We start from the raw sequence: 16016 nt of genomic DNA, 5'->3' as shown, positions 1-16016 counted from the left end.
GGGCGGGGCGCTGCTGAGTTCGCGGTTCTTTGTCCGCAGAGCGCAAGCGGGGGATCGTGTGGCGTGGCGCTGTGGCCCGAAGGGTAAGTTCCCGTCCTGGTGCCCCCGCGTTCCCGTGGGGTGACCTTGAGCTAGTCCCCGGGCCCCCCCTGCGGGCCCCCGCTCCTGTTCTCCAGCGGAAAACGAGCTCTCACGACCTGGGGCTGGAGCGGAGGCCACACGCGGTGGGGGGCCGCCTTGGGCCTACCCGGGCCACGTGCCCCGTGAAGAGGCCGCAGCGCCGCGTGGGGGACGTAATAATCCAGGGAACCCGGGTCTGCGGGGATGGCCAGAGCTCATTGGGCGCTGCTTTGCGCTGGAAATGGGGTCCCCTCGGGAGGTGCCAGGGTGTGGGGGCCAGAGAAAGGGGCAGAACTGGGGCTGCAGGACGGCGGTTAGTGCCCTTAGAGGAAGGTCCCTTAGACCCGAGCATCAGGTCTTTCCTTCGATTGTCTGCTGCTTCAGCCGATGAGAAATTTCTCGGGTTTGGAGATACAAACAGATTCTCACTGAAACGGCAGGGTCGGGGCTCCGGTTTTCAGTTCACCCAGCAGAGTTCTCACTGTGGCTTCATAACTACACGTGTGAACACACCGTGTGTTTGTTTTTTGGAGAATTTGGGTTCTTGTTTTTTTGTTGTTTTTTTTGTTGTTGTTGTTTTTTGCGGTATGTGGGCCTCTCACTGTTGTGGCCTCTCCCGTTGCAGAGCACAGGCTCTGAACGCGCAGGCTCAACGGCCATGGCTCACGGGCCCAGCCGCTCCGCGGCATGTGGGCTCTTCCCGGACCGGGGCACGAACCCTGCCGATGTCCCCTACATCGGCAGGCGGACTCTCAACCACTGCGCCACCAGGGAAACCCGAGAATTTGGGTTCTTATTCTCAAACTTGGGTGGAGACGGGTGACTGAGACGGTAGGAAACCAGGGAGACCAGGTGTCGGAGGACCTGAGGCCAGCGTGAGCTGGACGAGCGCGGTGGAAGACATCTTCAGGTAAGCTGGTCTTCTGCATCTCATCATGTCCCAGGATGTCCTGTTGCCCCCTCAGTGCTGTTAATCGTGGAGCTGCATGCAATCTGCATCCTGAAGCCCTCACAGCGGGAGGAGGATGAGCAGCCTTTATTTTTCCAAGTCATTTTCCCAAGAGAGCTTTCATCCTGCTGCCTTCTTAGAAGAAGCAGCTGCAATGTGTTGGGGTCCCATTCCCGAAGCCACGGTTACGTTCAGAACCTGTGCTTGGGACGAAGGAGCAGGGCTGGCATCAGCCCCCAGAGACTTGACTCCTGTGTGGTGTTGGGCAGGGGCAGGGTGGGTGAGCCCAGGGAGGTTTTGGTCTCCCTAAGCGGTGGGCTGGGACCCCTGGGCCTAGGGGCGGTCCCGGAAAGAAAGCACCCAGAGGGCACAACGAGTCCTCCAGCTGCAGCCCAAGGAGGCCAGGGAGGCGGACCTGGAACTGGAGGATGGAGAGGGACCCCAGGAGCGAGGACGACCTCGTGCCCTGGGGGTGCTGGGCAGCATATGGGTGCTGTTGATACCAGCACACTGGGCTGTAACCCCCAGTATCACTGCTGCCTCCAGAGCAGGAAATGTGGCCTCTCTGTCCCAGAACCACAGAAACTGAGTGGCTGTTTCAGGACAGACTGCGCTCAGGACCCAGAGAGGAGCAGGATGTGCAAAGGGGAGAGGTCAAGGTCATCACTCCAGAGATGTTCAGGGTGAAGGAAGAAAAGGGGGTCAGCCCTGGGCTGCCAGACGGTCCCCTCCTTAGTGCCTCTCAGCTGTGCAGACAGACCATGAGCAGACCCCAGGCCATGGCGGAGACCCCCACAAGCTCTTCTGCAGCCATGGCGCCAGGCTGGGCTCCCCACACCTTTCTTAGCCCCTGCCTCACGTGTGGAAGGGGCCTCTGTGCACAGCTGCTTCCCAAATTCTTCAGGCGACACCGTATCAGCGAATCTGCTTACTTCCTCCTGCCGAGGGCAAGCAGTGCTGGGAGGTTTCCTGGAGTCTGAGCTCCCGGGGTACGGCTGCTGAGCCGAGGTACCAGTGAGTGCAGGCCTTTCTGGATTTCTCCCCGATATATCGCCCCTCCCCCCATCTTCCTGGAAGACCTGGCAGGACCCACAGACCTGCTGAGTGCCTAGACTGTGGTGGGTGATGTCCCCTGAATGGAGGCTCCTGTCCTCCGCTCTCGTCCGTGACCTTGTCCACTGTCCACGAACAGAGTGGGCTGTGCCCATCCACAGGCGACTTCCCCGGGCACAGTCCCACTGGGCTGGCATGTTGATGGCTTAGCGAGCCCTGGGCCAGGAGCCAGGGGCCTCGTTCCCGTGTCACCCTCTCGTGGCTGGCTCTGTGACACAGGTGCAAAGGACTTGCCCTTTTGAGCCTCAGCCACTGCACAGGGAAAGGAAAACGCAATTTAAGGCCCCTGCCGACATTTCAGATCTTGAGGGAGAACCCGAGGCTAGGAGAGTGAAATGCTTTGGTGATTTAAGCTCTACCAAACACGAGGAATGGTTGACTGACTCATCATTCTGATTCAGAATCCAGCTTCAGCCTCCTTGTCCCCATCTCCTGGAGAAGCTTCAATGAAGAACATGGTTGTGACAAAAAAATGAAGATGTCCCAGAGGCAGTGATGCCAGCTAACATCTTCACAGTAAAGGAACCTGGAGATAATGTCAGGCCCTGAAAACACAAAGGGTGAAATGTTGGAAGCAGATCCAGGCTTAGAAAGCAGAGTGACACCGCAATGAGAAGCCCACGCACCACAACGAAAAGTAGCCCCCGCTCGATGCAACTAGAGAAAGCCCGCATGCAGCAACGAAAACCCAATGCAGCCAAAAGTAAATAAATAAATTTAAAAAAAAAAAAAAAAAGGCAGAGTGACAGGTTGCCCGGGCGTAGGAAGGACACTCAGCCCCGACTGAAAGTTATGTGATGAGAAGCAGGGAAGCAGTGTTGACAGGATTCTTGATGAGTTTTTCGCAAAGAAACAAAACACTTTTTCTCAGTGCTTAAAATCACAGTGTACTAAAAAAAATAGCTTTACTGGGCTTCCGTGGTGGCGCAGTGGTTGAGAGTCCGCCTGCCGATGCAGGGGTCAGGGGTTCGTGCCCGGGTCCAGGAGGAACCCACATGCCGTGGAGGGGCTGGGCCCGTGAGCCATGGCCGCTGAGCCTGCGCGTCCGGAGCCTGTGCTCTGCAACGGGAGAGGCCACGACAGTGAGAGCCCCTCGTACTGCAAAAAAAAAAAAAAAAATAGCTTTACTATTTTTACTTTTCTAAACATTACAGTGGATCGTGTTAAGAGGGTTCTTAACGTTTTCAAAAAATATGTAACGGCTGCAGGAAAAGTCATATTTTGCCTTAGATTATGAAGGTTGGCTTTGCAGTTCCAGCATGCATGGTGGCCTTGGTGGCCCTGCCCCACCGTGCAGGCCACGTCCGCCTGTCATTATTTTTTCAACTTGCTTGTTTTTCATTTGTCTGCTCAGTTGAATGCAAGGTCCGTGCCTCAGAGACACCCTGAGTGGAAGACCATGACATTTTATTTCTTCCAGTCTTACTGAGATAGAATTGACATACAGCCCTGTATAGGTTTAAAGGGTGCAGCATCGTGAGTTGACTTAACATGCATCATCTCATATGGATACAAAATTACACAGAAAACACGTTTTTCCCCTGTGATGAGAACTCTTAGGATTACTCTCTCCATGACTTTCATACGTAACCTACAACAGTGTCAGTTACACTTACCCTGTTGTACATCATCTCCCTAGTATGTACTTCTAACTAGAAGACGACCATGACATTGTCACTGGGCTGTTCCTCCCCAGAACAGCAGTGGATGGTCTGCTGCAGGCACTCTGTAAATGTTTTGAGTAAATCGAGGGTTGCCGATAGAGGGGGAGTCTGGGTATGGGGGCGAGGGGACCAGCTGGGCGGGAGACCTCCCTGTGAGCGCGTCCCCTCTGCCTGGTGCCTCCTGCCAGCCCTCAGCACAGGGTGGGCTGTCCCCTCAAAGGTGGAGCCAGTGCTCCCCGAGTCCTGAGGCTCACCGACCCTCCTCCAGTGGAAAAAGGTCCAGTGCAAAGGGCCGGACAGCCCAACGCACCTGGTGTCACTCTGATCCACAGTAAGCTTATGGCTTGGTGTTGGAGATTTGGGGTCAGTTGGATGACAGGGATGCAACACCAGCCCCCTCTTCTCTCCTCCTCTCTCCAAAAGCACAGTTCCCACCATCTCAGGCAATAACGAGGTTGACCGTGCAAAGTCCTGAGAAGCATCCTCTCCGGGGCCAAAGGCCAAGACTGGGGCCTCCCCTTCTCTCTGAACCTCTCTCATCTTTGTGTCTAGGGTCAGTGCTCCCTCTCTGTCCCTTGGAGTTGACAAGGGGGACAGCCACTGGCACCTCCCCCAGACCAAGGCAAACAGAGCCAGATCCTGGGGACACTCCCAGTCCCCAAGTGCCCTTAGTGGTCCCAGACATGGCTTCAGCATATAAAGGACACAGCTCTGAGAGCCAGGAAACCAGGCCCCTGGCTCTGCTGCCATTTCCCTCCTTCCCCCTCGTCCTGGGCCATCCCCCGACCAACCAGCCTGGAGTGGGCCCTCAGCCTCCCGCACCCCTACTTGCCTCTAGAAGCACTTCCCTCAGGATTAACTGGCTGCACCCAGGGTGACCTGGATGTCAGATGCGTCCTCACTGGGGAGGAAGAAGTGGGGAGACTTGCTTGTTTCGGTCTAGATGTCATTGGATGTGAAGTGGAACCACATCTTGCCAAGTGCAGAAAGAGGCAGAGAGGGCTGACAGAGACCTTCGATTTTTCAAGAGGCCCAGAGGGCAAAATATTCCAGGGCAAGAAGAGATCTGACTGCAGAGGGCAAGGAGACGTACCAGATCCTGAGTAGGATCTTGTCTGCTCGAGGCTGGGTCAAGAGAGCCGAAGGAGGAGAAGCCACCATCGGCCTGGCACCCAGGGCCTCTGTCAGCCTCGTGCCTCTGAAGACCAGCAGGGTTGGGGTCTTCCTCTGGAAGCCAGGAAGGGTCATCTTCCAGCATTTCTGGTGCTTCTTTGAATGCAGAAAAGTAGCTGGCCTTTTCTTTACCTTCTTCTACACTTGTTATGTCAGAAGAATTGGGGAGAAATCCGTGATTTCTGTTGATGCCAGTGGAAGGATGTCCGGTCTCCCACCCTCCCCGCATTGTGGCCACACCCCAGGCTCTGGGAGAGGTGGGGTGACTTGCCAGGGATGCAGAAAGAGGGGGCTGCCCCGTCAGCACAGGCCAGGAGCAGGAACCTGGGGACACACATGCATTCTAAAGACTCCAGGAAGGCCCTGGGGGCAGATGCTTTGCAATCCCAGTAGAAATTCTGTGACTGGAGACGGGAAGGGGGACAGGACACCCCCCCACCATGAGCTCAGAGGCTGCTCTGGCCTGTGCAGCATGAGAACAGGTGACCAGGACGTGGTAGAAAGGTCCCCCCAATTGACTCATGCCTGGGCCTTGAGAGTCGTCCTGGGCCAGTCCTGACACTGGGCAGGAAGGACAGGTCTTCCTGCAGCTGTGCCCCTGGTCCTTCTGCCTCCGGACAAACAGGCTCTGCATGTAGGTGCAGGTGGACAGAGGAATGTCCCCTGCTCGCTGGGGAAGAATGTTCGGCTTATACTTCCCATTTTTACATCATTCGAAGGCAGTGGTCGCTCCTGCCTCCTTGGATCTCCTCCTGGATGCTGGGTTCCCATGGAAAGATCCCAGGCTTGGATGTCTGCCATTTCCTGTTTCCCCGAGGTCCACGTGAAGTCAGTCATCTCTTCCTAACGCTCTGTGGGGCAGATCCATCCACACCCCTCCCCCAAGCAGGTCTTCTGGTTACTCCCTGAGCGGAGCATGGCAGTGTCCACCCCTGGCCAAGTCCCCGGCTCACCAGGCTGAAAAGGAAACTAACTGAATTTCAGCTTTTCTCTGAAGGTTATTTGAGGTGCTGGATGAAAAGTGCGAGCACCACTCAGTGGCTGCTCCAGAATCAGGAACATTCTGCTTAACTTACTAATCTCGACTTCCTGCAGGTGATCAGTCAAGGTGATGGTCTGGGAGTTGAGTGTCCATAGAGCACATTCTAGCTTAACCCTGTTTTAGGCAAACTGCTGATAGGGACGGTAGAAATTTGGAGATAGCAGTCTCTGGGAAATTACTAAACCAGAGAGCATCCTTCAGAGAATGCTGCCACCTCGCCCACAGAATAGAATTGTCGGGGCGTCACAATGCAGGGGGTGGAGAGGTTCCCTCAGCCTGTGTTCTGAAACCTCAACAGAACCAACGTGTGAGCCAGCCCAGCAGGGGCATCGCCCCCAGACCCTTCAATACCGAGCAGAGCTTCACGTCCCCTGAGGAGAAGTTCGGTGTTAGAGTAGCTATGCTTAACGCAGAGCAAGAGAAAAGCTGAATTTTGTTTGTGGGCCTAATGGCACTCTCGCATCAGAAACCCTGTAAGTGAAAGCCTTAGGGGAGGGGTCGGGGGGCTTTTTGAAGCCGCTTTGCATTCCTTGTTTCCTAGGATTGAGGAAATGTTAAGTTATCCACAAACACTGGGAAGGGGCCTTTGAAGGTCATGATGAGGGTTGAAGCTGCTGGACAGAGCCTGGGCTGGGATGTGGAAGAGGACGCCTGAGCCTCGGGGCAAGTCCTCTTCTGGTTGCAGCCCTTTGCTGACACCGATATGTGTGCTTGGCCCACGTTTATTTCCCTCCCTGCCTCCAAGAGCCCAAAGAGCCCACGGCCCTGACCCCCTCAGTGGCTTTCAGGCTGAGTAAGGTGTGTCCCAGGTTTGGCCACCAGCACAGTTCCGGCCTCTCCCAGCCCACATGCCTACATTTCATCTTGTCAAGCCAATTTGCATATCCCCGCTTCTGGGAGGAAACACCCTTTGCCTGCAGGGACAGAGGGAGGAAGATTGAGTCTTGGGTTTGCCTTGGCTTTAAGGGATCCACCAGGTCCCCCCGTAGCCACTCCTGCTGGCAATTTCTCAGGCCCATCCTGACAAAAGTCTCTGAATTCCTCCAAACACAACACACTTTCCCTGGTCTTGGGTAATTTCCTTGGCCTCATTACAAACGCCCAGCCCCTCCCTCTTCCCAGCCAGCTCCTAGTTGTAATTTTGACCTGACCTCCTTTGGGGAAGCCTTAACCCTCAAAATCTGGAGGACCCGCCATCCCTCAGTGTCACCTCTGTTCCCCCATGAACGGGCACACGTTTTGCAGTTTTAGGTTACGTATAAGTGACTGTGTGATTCTCAGGAATTTTGTTATATTTCTTTTTCCTTTGGGGTGACACCACTAGGTCTGCACAAAGCTGTCTTAACTCAGACATTGGGATGGTTTTGACGTGGCCCATGCTCTTCGAGCAAATATGCTTGCAGGTTGGTTTTCTTCTTTTATCTTTTGCTTTCACGAGTGGACAGAGGATCCTATCAGTTGTGTGTAAGGAGAAAGTCAAATCAGCGTTAGCTGGATGGATTTCCAGTAATAAGATTCCGCTTTCCATTTGAAATGGAAATTTCAGCTGGGATCTGAAAAGTGTGGCCAGGAAGGCCTATCATGGCTTCTCAGGAGCCAGAGGAGGGACTCAGAGGCCTGAGCACATTGCTCCTTGCACCACACCCGCCCTGGCATCTGGGGCCTCGGGCCCTGACCACTGCCCCAGCCAGGGTCTCCACAGGACAGGCCATGCAGGCCAAGGTCCTGTAGAGAATTTTTCTTCGCCTTCTGTACACGTTTGCAGTAGCAGGCTTCGCTTTTGCTTCTATGTCAAGTTTTGCCTTAATCCCAAACGTTTTGATTTCTGCTCTGGTTTATGCCACTCATAGACAGTTACAGTATTTCTTAACCAAATAGATTTTTTTCTTTTTTTGATGTAAGACATCTAATTAGTTGGAATTTTTGGATGACATTTTACATATTTGGTTTGTGACTAGTAATTATAGTTCATATCATTTATGGTTTTGTGATTTTTACTAGTTTAAAGGGCTTTTTTGGTTTGTTTTCATTTTAGAAATGAAAAGTTTTTTTTTTAATTCCATGGAATAAAAACAATTCCATAATAGTAATACTCATAGGTACATCTTGGAATCAGTTTTTTTTTTCTTAATCTCTAACATCACATGCTATTAAATACTGTCATGCTGCTTTATGGTGTCTGATTTAAAGATTTTTTTTTTTTTTTTTTGCGGTACGTGGGCCTCTCACTGTCGTGGCCTCTCCCGCTGCGGAGCACAGGCTCCGGACGCGCAGGCTCAGCAGCCATGGCTCTCGGGCCCAGCCGCTCCGCGGCATGTGGGATCTTCCCGGACCGGGGCACGAACCCGTGTCCCCTGCATTGGCAGGTGGACTCACAACCACTGCGCCACCAGGGAAGCCCTGATTTAAAGAGTTTAAAATGGGGTAACAGTACCCACTGTGGGGTGCTCCTCCATCATTCCCATCTGGGTTATTTGTTGGAGTTTAGGAAGAGGCCATGTTGGGCTAAACTCCTTATTCCTGTTGTTTTCAGTCCTTGAGTGATAATCAGAAGCTTTTCTCCGGAGAGGGTGGGGTCAGCTGTCAGGCTTCTAGGTACCCACCTTTCAGAGGGGCTGGGGTTTAATGCAGCATGGGTGGATATGGGATAGGGCGAGAGGTCACCTTGTCCCCTCATTTGGGCCTGGCGCCAGCAGGGCCAGAGCTGTGGCTTTGTGGCCAGAGGGGTGTCTTTGGCCCTGCGTTGGGTCCCCTAGAGGGTGGAGGGACGGCAGGGTCGCCGGTCCTTGGCCGGAGAAGGACCCACCCCTTGCTCTCTGGTGTCCCTCCAGTACTCCCTCTGGAGCAGATTCTTCAGGGTGGGCATCCGGGCCCCACCGAAACTCCTGGAACTGGCCGTCCAGAGCCTGCTGAGGGATGAGGCCTTGGCCATCGCCGCTCTGGAGGAGCTGCCTGCTGAGCTCTTCCCACCCCTGTTCTCCTCGGCCCTTGCCGGGATGCACAGCCAGGCCGTGAAGGCGATGGTGCAGGCCTGGCCCTTCCCCTGCCTCCCGCTGGGGGCCCTGATGAAGGAGCACAAGCCTCACCTGGAGATCTTCCAAGCTGCAATCGACGGCCTGGACGTCCTGCTTGCCCAGGAGGTCCGCCCCAGGTGAGGGCGACCCAGCAGGCGGGTGGGGCCTGGGGATCTGAGCAAGATGCAGCCGGCATCGGCGGGGGTGGGGGTGCGGGGCCACGGGGAGGCCTTGGGGCCGTGGCTGGGCCACTCTGGGAATAGGCTTTCGGGCGTGCAGGGCTACTTAAGGTGCAGAGGTGACAAAAGGCACGTGGGCTCACCCCCTTCTCGTGGCGCTTAAAGTGGGGACCAGGAGGGGCCCCGGAAGCTCGAGGAGCAGCTGGTGTCTGGGGTGTAGCACCCTTGCCTGGGTTCTGAGCCGTGCGGTCCTGGTCCCCGTGGGTCTCCGCACAGCTCAGTGTGTCTCCCGTTGTCCCGCAGGCGGTGGAAGCTGCAGGTGCTGGATTTGCGTCGTAACGCCCAGCAGGACTTCTGTACCGTGTGGTCCGGCACCAGGGCTGGTGTGTGCTCACCGCTGGAGCCTGAGGTGGTCGGGCCCGTGAGGAAGAGGTGCCGGGTGGAAGGTGCAAGGGCGTGGCTGAAGCAGACCTCGGCCCCCATGGAGGTGCTCATAGACCTGTGCCTCAAGGAGGGCACCCCCGATGCGTCCCTAAGCTACCTCCTGAAGAAGGTCAAGCAGAGGAGGGGCTCGCTCCGCCTGTGCTGTCAGAAGCTGAGGGTCTTCTCCATGCCGATGCAGAAGATCAGGAAGATCCTGAAGCTGGTGCAGCTCGACTCCGTCCAGGACCTGGAGGTGAACTGCACCTGGAAGCTGGCCACCCTGGGCAGGTTCGCGCCGCACCTGGGCCAGATGGTCAACCTGCGCCGGCTGCTCCTCTCGCACATCCACATGACACCGCACGCCGCCCCCGGCATGGAGGAGCGTTGCGTCAGCCAGCTCACCTCCCGGTTTCCCAGCCTGCAGCACCTGCAGGAGCTCTACCTGGATTCCATCTCCTTCCTCGAGGGCCGCCTGGACCAGGTGCTCAGGTGAGGCGTGGTGCTGTCTCTCTGCAGACCAGGGCAGGCCTCTCTCGTTTCGTTATCCGTGGGGTGTCTGTCTACTGTCTGCCTGCCATGGATGGTGCCAGGGTGCACGGGCCACTCAGAGGTCCACACGATGCCGCCACTCCGTCCCCCGGCATCTTGTCACATAGCCTCCCGGGTTAGGGTCAGAGGTGTGGCTTCAGTTAGATGCCTGTCAAAGGGGGTTCTTTGCTGGGAACCTGCATTGTGGGGGCTTTGGGCCAGGTGAGGGTGGCTTTGGGAATTCTTCCTGAGAGAGTGATGTCTAAGCTGAGATGATGGAAAATAACTAAGCAGGACGACATTAACCAGGGGAAAGCCCATCCAACGTGAGGTTTCAAATCGGAAGCTCTGTGCTGAGCAGCTGGTCCACGTGAGCCTGTCCCTCCCACCTATCCCACTTTCCTGTCTGTCCCGGGTTGCTTTAGGCTCCAGGTGAGGTGTGATGTGGGAAATGGGTGATTCTGGAAATGACGGGGAGGGAGCAGGAGTGAAGAATTGTGGCGTCCATCAGGACATTAAGCGGTTATTGCTCCTACATAGTCCAGAGAAGAGAAGCAGAAAGTCAGATGAGTATCATTATTGAAGTGGCTCCAATCTCGAGTCCAAATTACAACTATTATTTGCTTCTAAGGCTTCTGATTATATAGGAATTCTTCAGTAACAAATTATTTCTTCTAGAAATTTGTTCTTCATTCTTAAAATAGAATCATAGCTTTACCTGGAACACAATGATGAAAGATGAGAGAATGCAGCCCGATTTATTTGTGTGAAAGAGTTGGATTGATTTCCTTTCTGGCAACTGCAAACTCAAAGCATTAAGAATAAACGTGTTCATGACACAAGGACAGCAACAAAAAAAAGAGTTGTGGAAAGTGAGGGATGGTTTGTGGCTGATACAGCGACCAGAGTTAGCCCCTGCCGGCTGGACCCCTGTGGACGTTGCCAGACGTTGCCTGGCTTAGCCCTTTAAGCACAGATGCCAGTACTCTCACTGGGAACAGAGAAACAGGTGATGGGGTCCAGGAGGCGGCAGGAAGGAAGCCCGAGTTAAAAGCAGTGTAGGTCATGTCTGCCAATACTGTAGTTTGCTGATCCCCTCTCTCACTTGGGACCTGGGGTCAGGCTCCCCGGTGGGCACCTGCCATTGTTACCTTACCTGTGCTCACAACACCTGGCAGGGGTACGTCGTCCCCCACTTGACGGGTGAGCACAGGGAGCACTTGAGGATTCCTTCCCTTGACCCCGTCACACGGCAGATAAGGGATGGGGAAGGACCCCGCTCAACCTTGGGCTGGCCTGGCACCTCTCCCTTGACCATGCAGCATCCTCCGGAAGACTGGGATCTGGTGAAATGGGCCTCTCTTCCCTTGAGGCCTGGGCCACCCCACATCCCTCCGCCCACCACCTCCATCCTCCCGGGGCTGACTGCTCTGTCTCTCTCCAGGTGTCTGAAGAACCCCCTGGAGACCTTGTCGATTACCAACTGCCTGATTTCAGAGGCAGACCTGATGCATCTGTCGCAGTGCCCGAGCGTCAGCCAGCTGAAGGATCTGAGCCTTAGCGGGGTCAACCTGACCAGCATAAGCTCCAAGCCCCTCTGGGTCCTGATCGAGAAGGCCTCGGCCACCCTCCAGGACCTGGACCTGGATGAGTGTGGCATCATGGACTCCCAGTTCAGCGCCCTCCTGCCCGCCCTGAGCCACTGCTCCCAGCTCACCACCTTCAGCTTCTGCGGCAACCCCATCTCGATGGCTGTGCTGGAGAGCCTGCTGCGCCACACCGTGGGGCTGAGCAAGCTGAGCCACGTGCTGTACCCCGCGCCCTTGGAGAGCTACGAGGACGTGCACGGCACCGTCCACCTGGGCCGCCTGGCGCACCTGCACGCCCGGCTCAAACAGGTGCTGCAGGAGTTGGGGCTTCCCAGTATGGTCTGGTTCAGCGGCAACCCCTGTCCGCACTGTGGCGACAGGACCTTCTACAGCCCCGAGCCCATCCTGTGCCCCTGTTACATGGCCGCCTAGCCCAGCGAACGAGCCGCAGGCTTTGTCGCGGGCACGCGGACACTGCCGCTCAGACGTCAGCGCATCTCGAAGAAACACAAGCTATAGTTTCGGACAGTTGTTCATTGTTAGCGGGAAAAGGAAAGGTGATTCAGAGCTGGGCGGGGGGGATGGTGACTTGGGGGGTTGATGGGATCTTCGGGGAGATGCATCTTGTAGAGTTAGAAATGTGAATCTAAATTTCTAGCGGGGGATTCAGGCTTGAGAAGTAGATGGGGGCGTTATCCCTACGTGGATAGTTATAAAGAAACGGTCAGAAATAAATGGAACCTCAGTGTCATTCACCTGGTGTTCGCTGTGATCTGTGACCGTGATTCTCCCGTTTAAACCTCAGTAATCTCCTGTTAGTGACTAAATAAGAAGCCAGCATGTGTGAGGCCCAGGCACCCTAGGCTGGACGAGGTTCGGCCCCAAGAGTTAACAGCACCATTTCTCCCTCCCTTTGGTCTTGTTTCTGGATCATCTGTTAGCTCCTCACTTACTTCTGTGGCCGTTCAGTCTATCATCGCACACAAGGTGCGTCCTCAGGGCCTGGAATGTACTATGTGTCCAATAGTGAGCACCACTGGAGGGAACATTCTTCCAAGGGACCCTCGCTGCCAACTCCATCCAAGCCCTGGACTCTAGCACCCTCCCCAGTGGATCCAGCAGATACAGAGCCTCCATCCCTGGCCCTGGGTGGTGCCAGGATAGGGCTTCAATGTGCAAAGTCAGGCCCCGAGTCCTGGGGGCAAAATCCACCCACAGACCATCTGGAGCCTCTGGGACTCACCAGCCCATACCCACCTTCCCACTGCGTCCAGCCCCTTGAATTCAGTTAGTTGTGTCCTGTAAAAACATCCTAATTCCTGCTAGCAAAATTCTAGTAAGCTCACATAGACAAATAACATTTGTTTACTATTCGTTTCCCACATTGAAAAGAGTTCATCGTTTTGTGCGGACGTAGGTCACACCAGGGTGAGAATGCCCTTCTTCTGGGAAGACCCCCCTTCTTCCCTGCCAAGGAGGTGATAAGCCAGCTCTGATGCCCTGGATTCTGGGTCCCAAGAGAGAACAAACCCACGCCTGGTCTTGGTAGCACTCAGAGCAGGTGAACGTCAGATTTGCTTTGCGGGTGGGGTGGGGCCACCCCGTTGGACCCCCCAGACAGCCCATCCAAATGAAAGGGACACGAGCTTCCCTGGGGACGCAATGGTTAAGAATCCACCTACCAATGCAGGGGACACGGGTTCGAGCCCTGGTCCGGGAAGATCCTGCATGCCGCAGAGCAACTAAGCCCGTGCGCCACAACTACTGAGCCTGCACGCTACAGCTACTGATGCCTGCGTGCCTAGAGCCCATGCCCCGAAGCAGAGAAGCCACCGCAGTGAGAAGCCCGTACACCACAATGAAGAGCAGCCCCCGCTCGCCGCAGCTAGAGAGTCCGCGCGCAGCAACAAAGATCCAACGCAGCCAAAAATAAGTAAATAAATAAATTTACAAAAAAAAAAAAAAAAAAAAAAGGGACATGTCATACAGTGGAGTCCGCCCTGTGGCCCTGGGCTGCCTTACCTGGCTTCCCACACACGACCTGGGGAGAAAGCCACACACCAAGGCTGGGGCAGGGCTCGTCTGCATGTCCCTGACCATGAGCCATCCTCCACGGCCTATCTGGTGTGGCCAACTGTCAGCAATCCCTTATCCTGCCGCACAGCCACTGGCCCTTCTCTATCTTCTTCCCCTAGCAGGCACCCTCTTTTCTTCTGCCCCACCCCTTCCAGCCTCCTACCCTATGCCCCGTAAGAAAGAACAAGAAATGGACCCCTTGGCTTGTGGACATGCTTTGCCATTTCTGAAAGAAGAGAGAATGCAGAAATCTGTATAAGTGATGGTGTGCTGGGAAGAAGGGAGTCAGAAAAAGATCTCTCTTACTTTTCCCCAGTGTGCACCCAGTCTCAGCATCCCCGAGCATCCCTAAGTTACAGAGCATATTTTCCGGAACGGGAACTGGCACCTCTGGGATATGAGGAAAAGTATACAGGACGAGCAGGTTCTCCACGAGGAAGAACAGAGGCAGAGATCGTGTGATCTTAGTGCCGGATTCCTCAGCCGCAAAACAGATAATCACACTGGCCTCATGACATTGCAGTGAGGTCGCTCACAGGGCTAACCTATGGAAGCCACTTGCCCCGGTCATGGATGGCCCCATATAGGACAGTGGTGATTATTAGCTGCCCGATGCAAGTAAAGGAAGAAAAACAAAAGTGAACACTGCCTCTTGCTTCTCAAGCAGGGTGCCCTGCACTTGGGACTTTATTTGGCCCAGAGACCACACCTGAGAAAGAAATCTTACAAGAGTCTTTGAGAATTTAGATTTAGATTTTGAGAATTTAGATTTTGTCATCAACATGTTCAAAGAGGCATATGCTGTCAATGCAGTGAGGTTCTCAAAGTCAAGTTTGGCTGGAGAGGAAGCTCATCCGTAAGGATGGGGCATGGGGAGGTAGTGACTGCTGGGTGCCCAGGGGCCCGGGGGCCATGTGGATGGAGGCCCTGGGTGTGTGTGGGCAGGGGGGAGTGGGGTCTGCAGCTGTTGGGAAGCAGGCAGGGAGAGTATGGCACATAGGGTGGGATGATTGGAAGTAACCATTTACCCAGGAGCAGCCCCAGCTGCACGTCGGACAGGCAGGAGGGTTAGGGCAGCTGAGGGGTAGGATGTGAGAGGGGTGAAGCTGAATAGGAAAGAGCCAGAGAGCAATCTAACACAGGGAAATAGCCACGGGCAGAAACAAGACCAAAAGAAGGCCTGACATGGGAGTTCCCTGGCAGTCCAGTGATTAGGACTTGGCACTTTCACTGCCTTGGCCTGGATTCCATCCCTGGTCTGGGAACTAAGATCCTGCAAACTGTTCAGCTCGGCCAAAAAAAAAAGGCCACACAAAACGTTCTCTGACATAAGTCTCGTACCAGTGTTTTCTTAGGTCAGTCTCCCAAAGCAATAGAAATAAAAACAAAAACAAATGGGACCTAATCAAAGTTACTGCATAGCAAAACTTTTGCACAGCAAAGGAAACCGTAAACAAAATGAAAAGACAGCCTACGGACTGGGAGAAAATATTTGCAAACGATGCGAACAACAAGGGCTTAATTTCCCAAATATACAAACAGCTCCTACAATTCACTAACCAAAAAAAAACCCAATTGAAAAATGGGCAGAAGAGCTAAATAGACATTTCTCCAAAGAAGACATCCAGATGGCAGATAGGTACATGAAAAGATGCCCAACATCACTAATTATTAGACAAATGCAAATCAAAACTGCACTGGAGTACTAATAAGGGGGCTTATACAACTAGGTTCTGAGAGAAATAGCCTAGACTCTGCAGCTGACACAAAGTTGGAGGGGAGTTGGAGACGCTGAGTCTGTGTCGTGGGATACTTTGAACTGCAGAAATGCGGTGGTGGGTGCCATGTGGACCCAAAAGTGCCAGAGTGGGGTTCGTGTGAGAAGCACAAGTGCCCTGTGGGGCCCGGGGTCCAACCTCTACATACTCCCCACGCTCATGGCCCCGTTGGGCACCTGCATGGCTTTGTTCTTGTCCACAGGATATTCAATATCTTATCTTCCTTTGAGGAGATGGACCCATATTTTCCTCACTTAACTCGTTGGTGAAGATCCAGCTCCACTTGCTTCTTTCTTCCAGCTCAGTTCCCCCAGTGTTTTAGTTGACAGGTAGAGAAGTGCTTCCACGCAATCCCTTAAATGGACCAA

At 54.4% G+C, this 16016-nt stretch overlaps 1 protein-coding gene across 1 annotated transcript; it reads left to right on the top strand.

Annotated features, from left to right (window-relative positions):
- Positions 1 to 176: 176 nt before the first annotated feature.
- Positions 177 to 12226, top strand: LOC114890948 (melanoma antigen preferentially expressed in tumors-like; the record flags this gene model as incomplete). The annotated part of the gene is made up of 4 exons (XM_029214914.1): positions 177 to 293; positions 8893 to 9212; positions 9558 to 10166; positions 11650 to 12226. Coding segments are annotated over 4 exons (1623 nt in total), but the record flags the coding sequence as incomplete, so codon positions are not given.
- Positions 12227 to 16016: the final 3790 nt, after the last annotated feature.

Source organism: Monodon monoceros, unplaced genomic scaffold (genome assembly GCF_005190385.1).
Source record: "Monodon monoceros isolate NGI ecotype Baffin Bay Population unplaced genomic scaffold, NGI_Narwhal_1 Contig6775_ctg1, whole genome shotgun sequence".
NCBI lineage: Eukaryota > Metazoa > Chordata > Mammalia > Artiodactyla > Monodontidae > Monodon > Monodon monoceros.
Note: the sequence above shows the minus strand (reverse complement) of the source record. Positions and strands in the feature narration are given on the sequence as shown.